The following is an 18335-nucleotide window of genomic DNA, read 5'->3' as shown; positions in this document are numbered from 1 at the left end:
ACGGGCCAGTTGTTGAGGAAAAGGCCTGCAGGTAGGTTCTCAGATGCCCGCTGGGAGTCCCCTCCAGCTACTCAGACAAAACTCGTCCTCCCTGCCGGTCCTCGGAATCCTCCCTTCCCACCCTCCCTCCCGCCGAGGCCTCTTCGCGACGTGCACACGCAGCCCGCGCGGCCGGCACTGCAGAAGACGGCCGCAACGTCCCCGCCCCCGCGTGCGCGCCCCCGCGCCCTCCAGTTGGCTTGTTCCGGCCTCGGCGCGCCACGGGCTCCCCTCGCCCCCTCCCCCTCAGCACACCTCGGCGGCTGCGAGCGGCGCGGGGGAGGGGAAGGGGCCGGGAGGCAGGCCCGGGCTGCGGGCCGGACGCGGCGACGCGCACGCAGGCCTCGCCTCTCCCGGGCCTTTTCCCTCACGCCGGTCGCCGGGCGGGCGCGCACGCCGAGTGACGCTCGGAGGAGGAAGCGCAATCCCCTTCCCCTCCCTCGCTGCCCCTGGCCCAGCGGGAGCCCCCCCAGTGCGCCTGTGCGGAGGCCTACTTGATTATGTGTGCCCTCTCCGGGCTCCAGCGTTAGCCGCCGGGTGGAGGTGGGGAGGGAAGAAGACGAGGAGGAGGAGGCGGAGGAGGCGGTGGAGGGGAGGTGGGGGGAGTCAGCAAGGACATGGCTCCTGACTCCTGTGCGGAACGTGAGTGACTGAGCGGCAAAGCCCGAGTGAGCGAGCGGCCGAGCGGCGGGCGGGGGCCGGGGCGCCGGGAAGGGAGCGGGGGCGCGGGGGACTGGGCGGGGGGAAGCACTCATTGGCTTGCATGTGTTTTTTAATGGTCCCCCCCAACTCCCTCTTAGATGGTCTCTAGCGACCGGCCCGTGTCACTGGAGGACGAGGTCTCCCATAGTATGAAGGAGATGATTGGAGGCTGTTGCGTTTGCTCAGACGAGAGAGGCTGGGCCGAGAACCCGCTGGTTTATTGCGACGGGCACGGCTGCAGCGTCGCGGTGCATCAAGGTAAACACCCAACCGCCCTCCGGGCCGAACCCGGCCTCTCCCAACCGTCACCACTTCCCCCACCTTGGCAGCAACTGCCAGTTCCCCTCCTGCCCCTCCCCCCGCCCCGCCCCCGCCCCCGCCCCCGCCCCCGCCCCGTTCTGCGGCCGGGGATTGACTCGGAGGGTCGGCGGCGGGGCGGAAGGGGTGTGGGCTGCGCATGTGGGAGAAAGTGTGTGTGGCCTGGACTGTCATGTGATGCTGCGTTCACTCTCAAGTGTCATTCGGCCGCCGCCTGCGCCCGGAGCCGCGGGTCTGCGGACTCTCGGAGGCGGGGGTCGGCGGCGAGGGGGTGTCGGGGCCCGGGCACGCGCCCCTCGGCCGTGGCCCCGCGGCTGTGGGTTCGGGTTGGGGAGTGGGGAGCCCCCTCCCCCTCCCGCCGCGCCGTTTGCCGCAGTGTCTGGAGACTTCCTGTACCATGGAGTCGGGCTCGGGAGCGCGGCGCGCGGCGCCGGGGCCGATCCGGAGCTCGGGGGTCTGCCCTGCCGCTTTAGATTTGGGGGGGAGGGCGCCGGCTGCCGCACCCCAAGCTTTCTGGCCGAGACCTTGCTGCCGCTCCTGCGGACTGGAGCTTCCCGCGGAGAAGAGGCGGAAGGCCGTCGCCGCAGTCGCGCCGCCGCGGGCGCGGCTGGGCTGAGCTGCTCGGGGTGGTGGATGAGGCTGTTGAGTGGCCTCATCGGGCCCCTTCCTCAGCTTCAGTGACTGGACAGAAGAGGAGGTGGTGGCGCCGCCAGTGACTCGGGGAGCATCTTAGTTTGTGTCTGGGTGTTTCCATTGGGTGAGTTTTGGGGATATACAGAAAAGCCGAGGACACTAGTTAAGGTAGTTTTCTGGCCGTTTGAAGGTTCTGACTTTTTCCATTTCACGTGGTAAGGAATTGAGGCTGAAAATTTGGGGGCCGAAAAACAGGTCACTTTTTTTGGTGGCTCTTGTACTCCCCTTGTTGTGCACCAACCCGGCCCCCCTTCCCGTTTCTAAATCTGGCGTTGAGTGAGGCAGAGATTCAGTAGTGTATCGGGCGCTACTAAACGAGAGAAAGCCTGAGCGTAAGGGACTAAACTGTATTCTTTATAGAACGGAATCTCAGAACTGGGAAGGGGGACTTAGGAGATAGTGAGTAACCGAACCTGTGCATGCATGTATCCCCAGTTCTTTTAAAGAAGGGCGGAGTTGCACACCTTACTCTTCTAAGGAGTGAAAACCATGTGTATTAAAACTAGGTACTGATTGTAAGGTCTCAGAACTGGTATAGTGTATTTCCGTTATAGTGTTCATTGGCACTTGTAGAGAGGTATTTCTTATGAATTGGATGATAAATGATGCTAAGTAGTCTCATCTCCCAATTTAGAAGGTGTTCATTTAAGTGTTAAAATTTCTTTTTTAGAAGTATTTCTGAATTAAAATATAAGTTTTTGGGCTGTGATGCTGTATTTCTTGGCTGATAGAATATTTTTACTTCGATACATTTTAAAAGGGATTAGAAGTTTAGCTTTTGGAGTTTTAAAAATTTGTGCTGATTTTATATTCTTTAAGTGCTTTCCAATATTTGATATATTTTCAAGTTACCTCTGAGCAAGCTCATTCAAGAGAATGTCAGTTGGATATTAGTGTTTTAAGGTTTTTGGAAAATGTTAAGTTTTGAGTTAGGTAAATGTTAATATAAAAACAGTTTTGTACGCAACTAGACTGTGATTTGGATGTGTGATATACAGATCACTTGTTGGAACATTATATGTTAGAAATAAACGTGTAGTTTACTTTTTTTTTCTGACGGGTTTATTGAGATGTAACTCACATACCATACAATTAACCCACTTAAAGTGTACAATTCACTGGTTTTTAGTATATTCACAGTTTTGGATTTGTTACTACAGTCAATTTTAGAGCATTTTCATCACCCTAATAAGAAACCTTGAACCTGTTAACAGTTATTCCCCATTTCTTCCTAACTCCCCCAGTCCTAGACAACCAGTAATGTACCTTCTGTCTCTATAGACAGATAGACAAATGTCTATTCTGGACATTTCATTTAAATAGAAGCATTTTACTTTTAACATTACATTTCATTTTCTTTCCTGCAATGTCTTGTTTGTTTTGAAAGGTGATTTGGAAATAATTGTCACTTTCATGTATCTAAAATGCTTGCTATTTAAATTTCAGGATATAGGAATGAATTAATTAATTTGAGTTATTCTATGTAAAGAAAAATGTTAAATTTTATCTAATATTTTTTCTAAGAATAAAATTTGTGTTTATACTTTTTAATTGAAATAGAATAGAAAAAGATTATTTTTCTAGTATTTAGTTAAAATGTCACAATTTTAACTAGGTGATAAATTATAAACATAAATATATCATGTTTAAGTTCTTTACAAAGCAGGTGGTTTATGTGAATAGTTTCAGAGGTAATTACTTTAATAGGGCTTTGAAAGGGTATTTGATTTTACATAATTATTCAAATCTTAACTTACTTTAAAACATTTATTTCCCAACAGCTTGCTATGGCATTGTTCAAGTACCCACTGGACCATGGTTTTGCAGGAAATGTGAATCTCAGGAGAGAGCAGCCAGAGTGGTAAGGACTGTTTATCAAAAACATTAAAATACTTCAGTGAGTAGCTTAGGATGCTACACACTCATGTTTCAGTTTGAAGGGTTTTCAGTCTTTTGTTCAAATATTGAATTTGGGCCAAGTATTGACTTACAGTTTTAAACTGGTTTTATAAGATCTGAAAAACAAATTGAATCACATAAGTATATACTGATGGATATTTAGAACAGGTAAAATATAAAGTTGTATTTGGGCTTTCTTAGCCGTGCCTACTGATTTGAGGGTTAAATTGGCTAATCATAGTTGGAATATAATGGCAGTAGGACATAAGTAAATTATATTGAGATAATTTTGCTAGGTTCTGTTTACTGAGTTAAAAAAAGTGTTTAATGATTCATATTTCTTTTTACTATATCTATACAGGTAAAGTTTAACTTTGCTCAGTATTTTCAGACATTCAGTCCCTTTGGCAAAGCAACATAAAAATCTTCCTTTTTTTGACTTGGCTGGCTAACCTTCTTTCTGAACACTTCTGTAAACCTTCTGTAAGAATGAGGGAGGAATGTTTATTCTTTGTGGCCAAAATCATTTTTCCAGTTGAACTTCTGGAAATATGAGGGAGAAAAAGATTTAATCTTCATTAATCACATGAAAGTATTACCATTTGCAGTGTGATAGTTTCTTCCTTTTGTTGTTGACTAGAGTATGTGACAGAAGGTAGAAAACAAATATTTCAACTTCTTTACCTACATGGATAGTATGAACAGAAGCTTTTATTTTTGTCTGGGCAATTTTTGATCAGAAATAATGGCTGAGTAGCTTATATAGGATTGTGAAACTCAGAGCAATATTCTGTTGATGTGTTTTCTTTGTGTGTGGGAATGCACTGTACCAGAGTTTCAGCTATTCTAGTGTTACAGAAATGGGAACTGGCAAGTGGAGGATGAAATTAATAATGAAAATTTTAGGACTTAAAGTATGTATAGGTTTAGTCTGTCTTTTTTCCTCTTTGTAGCATGTTATGGTTTGGGGTTGATGGGTCACCAAGCAAAGGAAGTTATGCTTTAATTTGTTAGTAAACACTGACAGTAAGGTGAGGCTCTTCCAGGGGATGTCACAGTAGATACATGGCCAGAGAAAGATTAGAAAATAGGAAAGTGGGTATCAAGAGAGGGAGGATAAAGAGTTGAATGGGGAGTGGTAAAATGGCAGCATTATTTGCCTCAAATGCCACTTGTTGCCTGTTTCTATTTCTTTTTTCTCTCTGAGGTCATGGTCAGGATATTTAGGTGAATAAAGTATTTATCTTAAAAGGTATATAAAGGTATATTGGAGGACCCATTTTATTTTAGCTTTATTTGGTAGGATGGTGGGGGTCGTTAATGAAAGAAGAGGCACAGAGTCTTCTAAATTCCTGTAGTGTACAATTATACAAGGTAGGATTGTTTGTAAAAAACAAAAACTCATTCCAAGCTTAAATAAGCAAAGAAAGGGCATTTTGTTATAAGGATATAGTAGCCAAGAAACCTAACCTGAAAATGTACCCATGAATTAGAACGGGAATGGAATTAGTTTTAATATTATTTCTGCTTTTCTCTGTGTGTCTGCTTCATTCCTTTCTTTTCTGCAGATTTTCTCTGCTACTTACTCCAAAAATCAATAGTTAACTTTTTTGATTGTTTACCATTTGTCAGATACTGTGCTGAATGTTCTATACCAATTATTTTCTTTACCTATCAAATATATGAGGTAGATATTCTGTTACTTTCATTTCATAGATAAAGATATCGTACTTTTTTTTTTTTTTTTTTTGCGGTACGCGGGCCTCTCACTGTTGTGGCCTCTCCCGTCGCGGAGCACAGGCTCCAGACGTGCAGGCTCAGCGGCCATGGCTCACAGGCCCAGCCGCTCCGCGGCATGTGGGATCTTCCCGGACCGGGGCACGAACCCATGTCCCCTGCATCGGCAGGCGGACTCCCAACCGCTGCGCCACCAGGGGAAGCCCAAGATATCGTACTTTTAAGAGAAATACATATCTAGTTGGAGTCTGGGCTGTGATGAAGCTCTCAACCAAGGTGTTGTATATTGCCTCCTGTGGTGAAAGATGGCCATACTTCAGCTCTTAATATTTTCTGTCTCCTGTCTCAAGAGGCTAAATCGCAGTGTGAATCTCATGTTCCTCTTGGGGGAAAAAAAACTGTCTTGGCTTGTCTAGTTCTGGACCAGTTAGCTAGCCATGGCTAGACAATAGGGTTGAGTTGCTCAGACACAGGGAGATCTCTGTGGGTTTGGGATAGCTCACTTTTCAGAAGAGGGGGAATTATGAACTGGTGGTACCTTGACAGATACTGAGGAGTAAAAATCCAGAACAAATAAAGTATTTTTAGACAAGAAGTTTGGTTGTATATAGAATGGCTTTGAAAGGGGAGGTTAGAAACTGAAAGTCTTAGGATGCTGTTACTATAAAAATGTGAGAGTAGAAAGGGAGGGAGTAGAAAGAAAGAGGGAGCATTTTGAAGGAGGAAATGACAAATGGATGTGGGGTGAAGGAAAGGGAATAATCAGAGATGATTCTGAGATGTCAAGGTTGAGCACTCTGGAATGGTGATACCATTAACAGTAGCAAAGGAAGGAGAGCAAATTTGAAGAGTAAGGAAAGTTGTTTTGGGCATGTTGGTTTTGATGCCGCTAGGATTTTTCATTGGAAATTTAGGGTTAAAGTAATGAGGACAAGTTAGAGTTGGAGCTGCATAGAAGGAAGATTGGGAAACAAGTGACATTTTTTGTTAGAGAAAAGAAGAGTGAAGACAGAACTACGGTGAATGTTCACATTTGGGAGAGTAAGAACGAGTTTCCAAGGATGGATAATGAACTGTCAGGAAAGGAGAACCTGCAGGGTCCAGTAGCAACAAAGACAGTTTTTTTTTTTTTAATATTAACATTGTATACCCATTTTATTTTTTATTTTATTTTTATTTTTATTTTTTTTGCGGTACATGGGCCTCTCACTGTTGTGGCCTCTCCCGTTGCGGAGCACAGGCTCCGGACGCGCAGGCTCAGCAGCCATGGCTCACGGGCCCAGCTGCTCCGTGGCATGTGGGATCTTCCTGGACCGGGGCACGAACCCGCGTCCCCCGCATCGGCAGGCGGCCTCTCAACCACTGTGACACCAGGGAAGACCCCCATTTTATTTTTAATTTGTTTTTTAAATTAATTTATTTTTGACTGTGTTGAGTCTTCGTTGCTGCGCACGGGCTTTCTCTAGTTGTGGCGAGCAGGGGCTACTCTTTGTTGTGGTGCGGGGACTTCTCATTCTGGTGGCTTTTCTTGTTGCGGAGCACAGGCTCCAGGTGCGCGGGCTTCAGTAGTCATGGCGCACAGGCTGTAGAGCGCAGGCTCAGTAGTTGTACACGGGCTTAGTTACTCCGTGGCACGTGGGATCTTCCCGGACCAGGGCTCGAACCTGTGTTGCCTGCATTGGCAGGTGGATTCTTAGCTGCTGCGCCACCAGGGAGGTCCACAATTATTTTTTTTAAGAAAGAGTTTTTGATAGTGACATTGCTGCCAAGGATGCTGAAGGACTAAGATAAGTACTTGAGACAGCAATTGTAGTTCTCTGGTTTGGGCAGAACCCTCATGATAGGGCATCGAAAAGAGTAAGGATTGCAGGGTTAGATTGAATGTTGAAAATAAGGAAAGAGGAAAATAAAAATAGATGGGGAATTGAGGGAAAGTTTGGTTGGTTTTTAAGGGAAGCTCTTTGTTAGGCATTCATTGTTCGGAAAAAACACTCGAATTGCTTTATTCACCTCAAGTGAATAAGAATTTTTTTTTAAAATTAATTTATTTTTGGCTGCGTTGGGTCTTGGTTCCTGTGTGCAGGCTTTCTCTAGTTGCAGCAAGTGGGGGCTACTGTTCGTTGTGGTGCTAAGGCTTCTCATTGGGTGGCTTCTCTTGTTGTGGAGCACGGGCTCTAGGGTGCGCAGGCTTCAGTAGTTGTGGCGCGTGGGCTCTAGAGCACAGGCTTAGTAGTTGTGGCACACGGGTTTAGTTGCTGCACGGCATGTGGGATCTTCCCGGACCAGGGATCGAACCCGTGTCCCCTGCATTGGAAGGTGGATTCCCAACCACTGTGCCACCAGGGAAGCCCAAGAATTTTTATTGAAATATTTTCATTAGACTTCATTGTTTACTAACTGCTGTCACAGTGTTTAGAGGTTTTGTTTTTAAAAATAAATTTATTTATTTTTGTCTGCATTGGGTCTTCGTTGCTGAGCGTGGGCTTTCGCCTAGTTGCGGTGAGCGGGGGCTGCTCTTCCTTGTGGTCCGCAGGCTTCTCATTGCGGTGGCTTCTCTTGTTGCGGAGCACGGGCTCTAGGCATGCGGGCTGCAGTAGTTGTGGCTCGTGGGCTCTAGAGCACAGGCTCAGTAGTTGTGGTGCACAGGATTAGTTGCTCTGCGGCATGTGGGATCTTCCTGGACCAGGGCTCGAACCCTCGTCCCCTGCATTGGCTGACGGATTCTTAACCACTGCACCACCAGGTCAGTCCCAAGGTTAGAGGTTAAAACACTCATTGATGACTGTTTTTTTTTTTTCCTTTAATAAATTTATTTATTTATTTTTGGCTGCATTGGGTCTTTGTTGCTGTGCGTGGGTTTTCTCTAGTGCGGTTTTCTCTAGTTGCGGGCTTCATACTCTTTGTTGCTATGCGCAGGCTTCTTATTGCGGTGGCTTCTCTTGTTGGGGAGCGTGGATTCTAGGCGCGCAGGCTTCAGTAGTTGTGGTGCACGGGCTCTGTAGTTGTGGCTCGCTGGCTCTAGAGCGCCGACTCAGTAGTTGTGGCGCATGGGCTTAGTTGTTCCGTGGCATGTGGGATCTTCCTGGGTCAGGGATCAAACCCATGTCCCCTGCATTGGCAGGTGGATTCTTAACCACTGTGCCACCAGGGAAGTTCTGATGACTGTTTTTGTATTTAATGTGTATGTGTTCTTTTTTTTTTAAATTAACATTTTTAAAAAGTAAATTTATTTTATTTATTTTTGGCTGTGATGGGTCTTCATTGATGCGCATGGGCTTTCTCTAGTTGCGGGGGGGGCTACTCTTCATTGTGTCATGTGGGCGTCTCATTGCAGTGGATTCTCTTGTTACAGAGCATGGGCTCTAGGCACGCAGGCTTCAGTAGTTGTGGCACATGGGCATAGTTGCTCCACGGCATGTGGGATCTTCCTGGATTAGGGATCAAACCCATGTCTCCTGCATTGGCAGGTGGATTCTTAACCACTGTGATACCAGGGAAATTCTGATGACTGTTTTTGTGTTTATTGTGTATCTGTTCGTAACTACCACAGGCTGAAGAGATTTATTAGAAATTTTACCTACTTATACAATTTTAATGAGATACAGAGAGAGGATATTTAATTTAATTAATTAATTTATTTATTTTTGCGGTACGTGGGCCTCTCACTGTTGCGGCCTCTCCCGCTGCGGATCACAGGCTCCAGATGCGCAGACTCAGCGGCCATGGCTCATGGGCCTAGCCGCTCCGCGGCATGTGGGATATTCCCAGACCGGGGCGCGAACCCTTGTCCTCTGCATTGGCAGGCGGACTCTCAACCACTGCGCCACCAGGGAAGCCCGAGAGAGGATATTTTAGATATTTAATTATTCTGCTTGGAAAATGTGTTGACAGTGCATTGTGTAATAAATAAAATGGCCAAAAGCTCATTAAGTATTTGCATTGTTTAGGTCTTGCTCTTCTTGCTCTAAATGAAAGATGATTCCTTTCCTCCAGGAGGTGAGCTGTAACTTTCTTCTATTGCTCTGCCTCTCTTTATTTCAGTTCTTCCTGGCTTTTTACATTGTTCAGGAGGAACCACTGGATGGACTCAAAACCAGGGCTTTAGGGATTGATCTAGGGATGCACTATTTTATTTTTAAATTTTTTTCTTATTGAGATACATAATGCAAATAAATTACTATAAATCTGTAAAACCATATGAAATACACTTAATCACAGTAAGTATATTTAGATTTAATTCTACAAATTAAAATTATATTAATATGCATTTGATTATCACGAGTAGTTCTGAGCAGTATAAAACATAAAATGACCATCTGTGTGTTCCCTACCCAGAATGAACAAATGTCCATTCTTCATATTTGCTTCAAATCTTCCCTTCTGCTTAAAAAGAACAATAAATTAAAAAATTAAGTTGAAGTACTATTTGTATTCTCCCCAGTCTGGGTCAGCCATTACCCTTTTTTTTTTTTTTTTTTTTTCCCCGGTACGCGGGCCTCTCACTGTTGTGGCCTCTCCCGTTGCGGAGCACAGGCTCCGGACACGCAGGCTCAGCGGCCATGGCTCACGGGCCCAGCCGCTCCGCAGCATGTGGGATCTTCCCGGACCGGGGCACGAACCCGTGTCCCCTGCATCAGCAGGCGGACTCTCAACCACTGCGCCACCAGGGAAGCCCAGCCATTACCCTTTTAATGTCTGTGGGGCCAGTCTCTCTATATGTTTTTCTTGCCAGTTTTATTGAGCTATAATTGATATGTAACACCAGAATGTTTAAGGTGTACAACGTAATGATTTGATATACGTATGTATTGCAAAATGATTACCACAGAGGGTTTAGTTAACATCCATCACCTCACCTAGTTGCAAATTGTTTTTTCTTTTGATGAGAACTTTTAAGATTTATTCTTAGCAGCTTTCAAATACACAATACAGTGTTGTTAACTACAGTCACCATGCTGTACATTACATCCCCAGAGCTCCCTTATCTTATAACCGGAAGTTTGTGCCTTTTGACCACGTTCACCCATTTCCCCCAACCCATTACCCACTGCATCTGGCAACCACCAATCTGTTCTCTGTTTCTGAGTTTGGTTTTTTTAGGTTCCATATATAAGTGAGATCATATACTATTTGTTTTTTCTGTCTGACTTGTTTCATTTAGCATAATGCCTTCAGGGTCCATCTATGTTGTCACAGATGGCAGAATTTCCTTGTTTTTAAGACTGAGTAATAGTCCGTTGTATATATATACCACCATCTATGTTTTACTCCTTCTTATTACACGCATATATCCATACACACCACCAACTAGTGTATTATTTTACAGGAATGGTAAATTCTATATGTGTTCTGTGATTTGTGACATAGCTACTTGTGACATCACTACACTGATATATATTGATCTAGTTCGTTCTTTTTATCTGCTTTTTAGTATTCTGTCACAGAATGTACTGTAATTTATTTAATTCCTTTATTGATTGTCATTTAGGTTTCCAGTTTTTCATAACCACAAATAGTGCTGCAGTGAACATCCTTGTAAATATAGTGAAGCTTGGTTTTTTAAAAAAATGTAGTTTAAGAATCTGTATTAACATGGTCTACAGATTATTTGTTTACATTTATAGTAATGACTGATACATTTGGGCTTCTTAAATTTTTATTTTGTGTTATCTATTTTGTGTTATCTATTTTTGTGTTATCTATTTACCATGCTTATTTTTTTTCCTCTTTATTTTCTTCAGTTGGAGTGATTATTCTTTATTCTTCTTTTAAAAAATCTGGTCTGATTTGGAGGTTATATGTTCCATTTCTTTTCTTTTAGTGATTGCCCTTAATATTTTAATGTGCATACTTTATATTTTTTCTGTGAGTCTAAGATTAATCTTTTTCTTAAAAAATTAATTAATTAATTTTGGCTGCACTGGGTCTTTGTTTCTGTGCACGGGGCTTTCTTTAGTTGCAGTGAGCGGGGGCTACTCTTCGTTGCGTTGCGCGGGCTTCTCGTTGCAGTGACTTCTCTTGTTGCGTGCAGAGCACAGGCTCTAGGTGCACGGGCTTCAGTAGTTGTGGTGCACGGGCTTAGTTGCTCCGAGGCACATGAGATCTTCCTGGCTCAGGGCTCGAACCTGTGTCCCGTGCATTGGCAGGCGGATTCTTAACCACTGTGCCACCAGGGAAGCCCTAAGATTAATCTTTGTACTCCTTTTGAACAAAACCAAGGACCTTAGGACACCTTATGTTCACTCTCTTTATCTTGCAAAATCAGTGTTATTGTTGTTTACATTTTAATTCCACCTTATTTTTTTTTTAAAGAATCAATTTTATTTAGTTATTTATTTTTGGTTGCTTTGGGTCTTTGTTGTTACACGTGGGTTTTCTGTAGTTGTGGCGAGCGGGGGCTACTCTTCGTTGCGATGCATGGGCCTCTCATTGTGGTGGCTTCTTGTTGCAGAGCACGGGTTCTAGGAGCACGGACTTCAGTAGTTGTGGCACGTGGGCTCAGTAGTTGTGGCTCATGGCCTCTAGAGTGCAGTCTCAGTAGTTATGGTGCACAAGCTTAGTTGCTCCACGGCATGTGGGATCTTCCCAGAACAGGGATCGAATGCATGTCCCCTGCATTGGCAGGTGTATTTTTAACCACTGCGCCACCAGGGAAGTCCCTATTATAGTCTTAAGGAGTATATTTATTTATTTGAATATTTAAAACATAACTTATTTTGGCCTCTTGCCTTCTGAGACGGCCCACACTCTGTCTATGGAGTGGGTTTCTGCCTGAATAAAACCTTCTTTCACTTTAAAAAAAAAAAACTTTATTAAGAAAGAAGTATTCATTATTTATTTATTTTGGCTGTGCCAAGTCTTAGTTGTGGCATGCGGGATCTTCAGTGTGGCATGCGGGCTTCTTAGTCGTGGCCAAAACGTACTTTTTATAAAAATAAATTTATTTATTTATTTATTTATGGCTGCGTTGGGTCTTCATTGCTGCGTGTGGACTCTCTCTAGTTGAGGCGAGTGGGGGCTTCTCTTTGCTGTGGTGCACGTGCTTCTCATTGCAGTGGCTTCTCTTGTTGCAGAGCATGGGCTCTAGGCATATGGGCTTCAGTAGTTGCGGCACGTGGGCTCAGTAGTTGTGGCTCGTGGGCTCCAGAGTGCAGGCTTAGTAGTTGTGGCGTCTGGGCTTAGTTCATCTGCGGCATGTGGGATCTTCCCGGACCAGGGCTCGAACCCGTGTCCCCTGCATTGGCAGGCAGATTCTTAACCACTGCACCACCAGGGAAGTCCCCAAAACATACTTACTTTAAAATTTCTCAGAGATTCTGGAATTCTTTCATTTTTTTTGTTTTTTAACTGTGGTGGTAGATGTCTTCACATACTTTGTAATTTTTGACTGTGAGCTAATCGTTGTTTTCTTTCTTGGGATTCCTGGTCCTCTAACCTGGGTTTGTGGAGGTGCCACTGAGGGAAGTTTTTGCATTTGCTCTGTAACTGTTAAGAATTGCTTTTGGCTACTAGTAACAAAGACCAGATTACAGATTAATCTGGCTTCTACAGATTAGCAATTTACAAATTTACTGATTTCTTATTTGAAAGGAGTTGAGAAACTCCTTTGAAGCTTTTATGATAGCTCTGTGAGGTCTTTATTTATTTAGTCTGCACCACATGGCATGCGGGATCTTAGTTCCCTGACCAGGGATTGAACCTGTTCCCCCTGTAGTGGAAGCATGGAGTCCTAACCACTGGACCACCAGGGAAGTCCCTCTGTGAAATCTTTAGGGATCAGACTTTCTTTCTTTCTACTATACCAACCTTAGCAGATAGTTTTCATTTTCAGCATTGTTCTACGGTCACAGCATGACAGTCATTGTGACTGCAGAGAGGTGTTCCAGGCAGAAAGAAGGGAGGGCAAGGTTGAAAGTGGTTCTCCTCCCAGCTGAGTTATCCTCTTGAATCAATTTTCTCTAGTCTTAGTGGTCCAGTCCATGTTTTTTTGAGATAGATTCCCCTTCGGTAGGATTGGCCTTTTCCATTTCCTGTCCTTACACAGCACATCTAGGGTCTGTGCTGGTGTCATAGTCAATCCCAGCCTCTAAGGTATATATTAGATCAGGTATCTTCATTGACTGCCTCAGCTTGAACTAATGTTGATTCTTTTAGCTTTTAAGTTCTTTTTTATTTGTACCACAAGAAGATTTACCTTTATCTACATAATTAAAAATTTGTTTTCCAATTTATTTATCTTATATACCTCTGACTTAAGAGTACAAGAAGCCAGGATGGGGCGTCTTCAGTGGCAGTCTAAAAAAGGTATTGTGGGGCTTCCCTGGTGGCACAGTGGTTGAGAGTCCGCCTGCTGATTCAGGGGACATGGGTTCATGCCCCGGTCCGGGAGGATCCCACATGCCGCGGAGTGGCTGGGCCCGTGGGCCATGGCCGCTGAGCCTGCGTGTCTGGAGCCTGTGCTCCGCGCAGGTATTGTAGGGGCTTCCTACAGGTATTGTAGGGGCTTCCCTCGTGGTGCAGTGGTTAACGTAGGGACATGGGTTTGAGTCCTGGCCCTGGAAGATCCCACATGCCGAGGAGCAACTAAGCCTGTGTACCACAACTACTGAGCCTGCACTCTAGAGCCTGCGAGCCACAAATACTGAGCCCGTGTGCCACAACTACTGAAGCCCGTGCGCCTAGAGCCCGTGCTCTGCAACAAGAGAAGCCACTGTGATGAGAAGCCTGCACACCACAGTGAAGAGTAGCCCCTGCTTGCTGCAACAAGAGAAAAGCCTGCGTGCAGCAACGAAGACCCAATACAGCCAAAAATTAAAAAAAAAAAATTATATATAACTTTTTTCGTTTTATTCCTGTACGAGCTTTTTAGCCTGTATGCTTTATTTATTTATTTAAAATTTTGTTTTTGATGTGGACCACTTTTAAAGTCTTTATTGAATTTGTTACAGTATTGCTTCAGTTTTATGTTTTGGTTTTCTGGTCGTGAGGCATGTGGGATCTTATCTCCCTGACCAGGAATCGAACCTGCACCCCCTTGCATTGTAAGGCGAAGTCTTAACCACTGGACTGCCAGGGAAGTCCCAGCCTATATACTTTAAATAGAATGCCTTCAAAGTTTAACATTTGCTAACGTTTTTTTCACTTACTGATGATTCATGTCTACTCTTTGCTTTTAAATTCAGTGTAGCATCCTGAGTTCCTATAGCTTTGAAAGAGGTGATTTTAAAAAGTTAACAGATTTAGTGCTTACCACCATACATAAAATAGCAAATAGCCAATTTCCGTTGTCTCACTTCTTGAATTGCTTTCTTTTACTGTGAGAAAAACTTAGCATAACAGCTGACATGAAGTAGGTGTTTAGTACTTGCTTGTATCCTTTTCTAACCTGCCTACATAACTAGTAAGAGAAATGAAAACATTGGGTACATTGATACATTGCCCATTGTACCTATTTATTCCATTTTTTGTTTAGATTTAATTTTTATGTTTATCAAAGTGAAAAATGCACAGTCAGTAGTACCAAAAGATTCTTTTGCACACACAGTAAAACAGTACCTTGCTGCTTGACTCTTGACGAGGAATGTAGAAGCAGCTATTCTTTTTTTTTTAAAAATAAATTTATTTATTTATTTTTATTTATTTATTTTTGGTGGCACTGGGTCTTCATTGCTGTGCGTGGGCTTTCTCTAGTTGTGGCGAGCAGGGGCCAATCTTTGTTGTGATGTGCGGGCTTCTCATCGCGGTGTCTTGTTGTGGAGCACAGGCTCTAGGCACGTGGGCTTCAGTAGTTACAGCACGCAGGCTTAGTAGTTGTGGTGCATGGGCTTAGTTGCTCTGTGGCATGTGGGATCTTCCCGGACCAGGGCTTGAACCCGTGTCCCCTGCATTGGCAGGTGGATTCTTAATCACCGTGCCATGAGGGAAGCCTGAAGCAGCTATTCTTGACATATCAGTTTTAGATGTTGTCTTTCAGTATATCACAAATTTTGGTTAAGTCAGGAGTATTAAACAGAAAATTTTACGTTATTATGACTATTTAAGTATTTTGTTCATTTCTGAGCCAAAAGCATACTAAGATTGTTTTCTTTTTAAATTTTTTTTTCCCTGGGATTAATAATTGTCTTGTATTTTCATTTTCCTTGTGTTCTTTATTTAAGGCTAAATCTTTGCATACTTTCTAGTCACTTCATGTAATTTTCCACTTGTTTAATGAATCAGGTAGTCTATAAATGCAATTTTCTATACATTATAAAATTCCAAAAAGGAAAAAAGTTTTACCATCTTACTTGATGGATAGTTTGCCTGAGTATGGAATTCTTTCTTGGTTGGAAATAAGTTTCCTTCAAAATTTTGAAGGTATTTCTCCATTACTTTTTAGCTGTCAGTGTTTCTTTTAAGAAGACCAGTGAAGTTCTGATTTCTAATCCTTTATATGTGATTGTTCTCTCTGGATTTGGTGTGTTTTCTGTGGCCAGTTTACCAGCTATTTCTCATGGTAGTTAGTGTACTGTCCCTCACTCATTGTACTGGGCACACAGTGGCCCTTTCAATTTGGTAAATTGTGTTAGGGAACATGAGTTGAGTTAAGGGAGAATTTTTTGGAATTATTTTTGACAGTTCCTCAGTTCTATTATCATTGTTTGCTTTTTCTGTATTTTTCTTTATTTGGATGTTGGACCTTTTGAACTGATCTTGCATTTAAGTTAGTCTATTTCTTTCTGTTTTACTTTCTGAGGCAGTTTCTTACTTTATTTTCCATTCTTTCACTTAAATTTCTAAATTCTATTATACTTTTAATTTCCAGAGGCTCTTTTATGCTTTCTGAATGTTTATTTTTTATCCTCTGCTTTTGTTTCTTAAGTGCAATATTTTCTCTTAATTCTCTGAGGATGTTAACCAGATGGTTGTTTTTGTTTTGTTTCAGTGTTCTGAAGTTTTCTTCTGCTCCTGGGACTCTTTTCCTCAGAGTTCCTTTGTACCATTTGTTTTGGCCTGTCTTGTTACGGACTTTGCTTACAAATCTAGTGACTGGTAGCCGTACATTTGAATTTAAGACAAGCTCCTAATGAGGTGACTGGAAGTTCTGTGTGTGTGGCAGAAATTGTTGGCAGATTGGCTTCATTATAGGTGTCTAGCTGGGTTCTTTTATTGGGATGCCACCAACTGGTTAGTTTATTCAGAGAAAAATCCTCCAGTCAGCTGTTTGGGATTCACAACCTGGTTACCAGTATTCCTTGAGGCATTGGTTGCTGGAATTTCACGATCTAGAACTAGATTTTTCAGTATGCCTTTGCTCAGATGTCTCCAGGTCCAGATTTCCTTTTGCTTACCCTTTGTGCAGTTTTCTCGGCTGTGGGAGAGAGAGTTACCTGGTAGTGTGTAGAGAAGGGATTGTGTGTGGGGGGTGTTGATTATCTTTCCGGTTTTATCTTATCCCTCCTCGTGTTTTGAGCCCTACTTGAACCCGTCCCTCTCAGGGGCATGCACCACCACTGTGATGTGGCGCCTGAGGTCCCTCAGCTGGGGTGCCGTGTGGCCCGAGACGTGTTGCTTTTGGACTTGCCTTACTGCAGCAGCCTTTTCTCATCTGCTAAGTCATTTGCTACTCTTTTCCTTTTAGCTTCCATAGTTTTAGAACTGTTGTCTTTCTTTATGTTTGTTTCCCTTTTGTGATTTGTGATTTTGCCCTTTTTATGTCATCCAGTGGAAGGAGAGGAGTTCGTTTTCAAGTGGAATTAACTGCCTGTTCTCATGATGTAGTCTTTTCCCACTTCTTCCAGGGTCTTGTTTTTCCTTTTAGTCTCTGTCCTTTTTACTTGATTTTTTCCCACGCAGCTCACAGTCGTTTTCAATCTTCCCATGGATTTTACTTTCCCTTTACATTTTTCACCTTTTACTTGCAGGCTTCCTGGAAGAATAAAACCATTAGTTGTTATCTCTGCTTCTTCAACTGCCTACTGTGGTCTAGCCTTCCAGTTGTGCTTAATGATTAAGGTGTAACTTAATCGTATTGTTTTTTTTTTTTTTTGGTCGCACTGCGTGGCATGCAGGATCTTAGTTCCCTGACCAGGCATTGAACCCGTGCCCCCTGCGGTGGAAGCAAGGAGTCTTAACAACCACTGGGCTGCTAGAGAAGTCCCTTAATTGTCATTTTAAGCAGTAGCATATGAAATCAGCATTTGCTGTAACATTCTCATTATGGACACTGTCCGTTTTGTCTTTCAGTGACCCTTATATGAAAATCCATGTACAAGAGATTCTTTTAATAATTTAGCATAAGGAAAAGTGTCTCCCATTAGAATCTGGTATATTTCCTCCTTTTTGACAGCTCTATGATACGTATTCTGTTTTTCTTTTTGTTCTGGCTATCAGGCAGCCCAGAACCAAATCTGGTCTTTAGTTACATCAGCTATGTTAATCTGATTATTGATATATTTGTTTTCTCCTCCTCGTCCTGTGGGATTTAGGACTTCACCTCTTATCTCTGTTTCTCTGCGTGTTGATTTCATTCTCTCATACTACAGACTCTCTACTTCATGAGGCTGGAACCATGACTGCTGGCAGCTCTTGGCTCTCATCTTCCTAGCCCCTTCTACCAGAAGAAGGGGCTGTCTTGAAGAATCCTGGGAAGGACTCTGATTGGCCTGTCTTGGATCATGTACCCACCATCCCTGTGGCTGGAGTGGGGAGGGTGCTATGAATGACAACCCTCACTAGAACTACATAGTTGGAGTCAGGGGTAAGAGCAGTTTCCCTAAATCAGGGGATGTCCCTCATACTGGCTTTCACTGTTCATTTTTCTGTTTTTTTTATTGTTATAATACAGGTCCTTTATTTGTAGTCTGCCTCAAATCCTTTTCTGAAAAAAATTTTAGGTATAAATAAGTAAATAAAATATCACAAATTGCTGTTCATTCATTCTTCACATTGTTACATTTGACTCTTAA

The 18335-nt window shown here is 43.4% G+C and overlaps 1 protein-coding gene across 15 annotated transcripts in view; it reads left to right on the top strand.

Moving 5' to 3' along the window:
* The first annotated feature begins 277 nt into the window (after positions 1-277).
* The window catches only part of MLLT10 (MLLT10 histone lysine methyltransferase DOT1L cofactor), a 250590-nt gene continuing 232532 nt past the window's right edge, over positions 278-18335 (top strand). For 5 of the 15 annotated variants that reach the window (XM_033407840.2, XM_049705554.1, XM_033407844.2 and 2 more), the window contains exons 1-3: positions 279-707; positions 840-999; positions 3534-3613. In XM_033407840.2, coding sequence (XP_033263731.1) covers positions 840-999; positions 3534-3613 — 240 coding nt within the window. In that variant the 5' untranslated portion in view covers positions 279-707. Of the gene's footprint in view, positions 708-839; positions 1000-1228; positions 1817-3533; positions 3614-17948; positions 18128-18335 lie in introns of those variants that run through there. The other 10 variants (XR_004477508.2, XR_004477507.2, XM_033407838.2 and 7 more) reach the window with 6 other exon arrangements.

Source organism: Orcinus orca, chromosome 2 (assembly GCF_937001465.1).
Source record: "Orcinus orca chromosome 2, mOrcOrc1.1, whole genome shotgun sequence".
NCBI lineage: Eukaryota > Metazoa > Chordata > Mammalia > Artiodactyla > Delphinidae > Orcinus > Orcinus orca.
The sequence above is the reverse complement of the archived record's forward strand: the minus strand, read 5'-3'. Positions and strand labels throughout refer to the sequence as shown.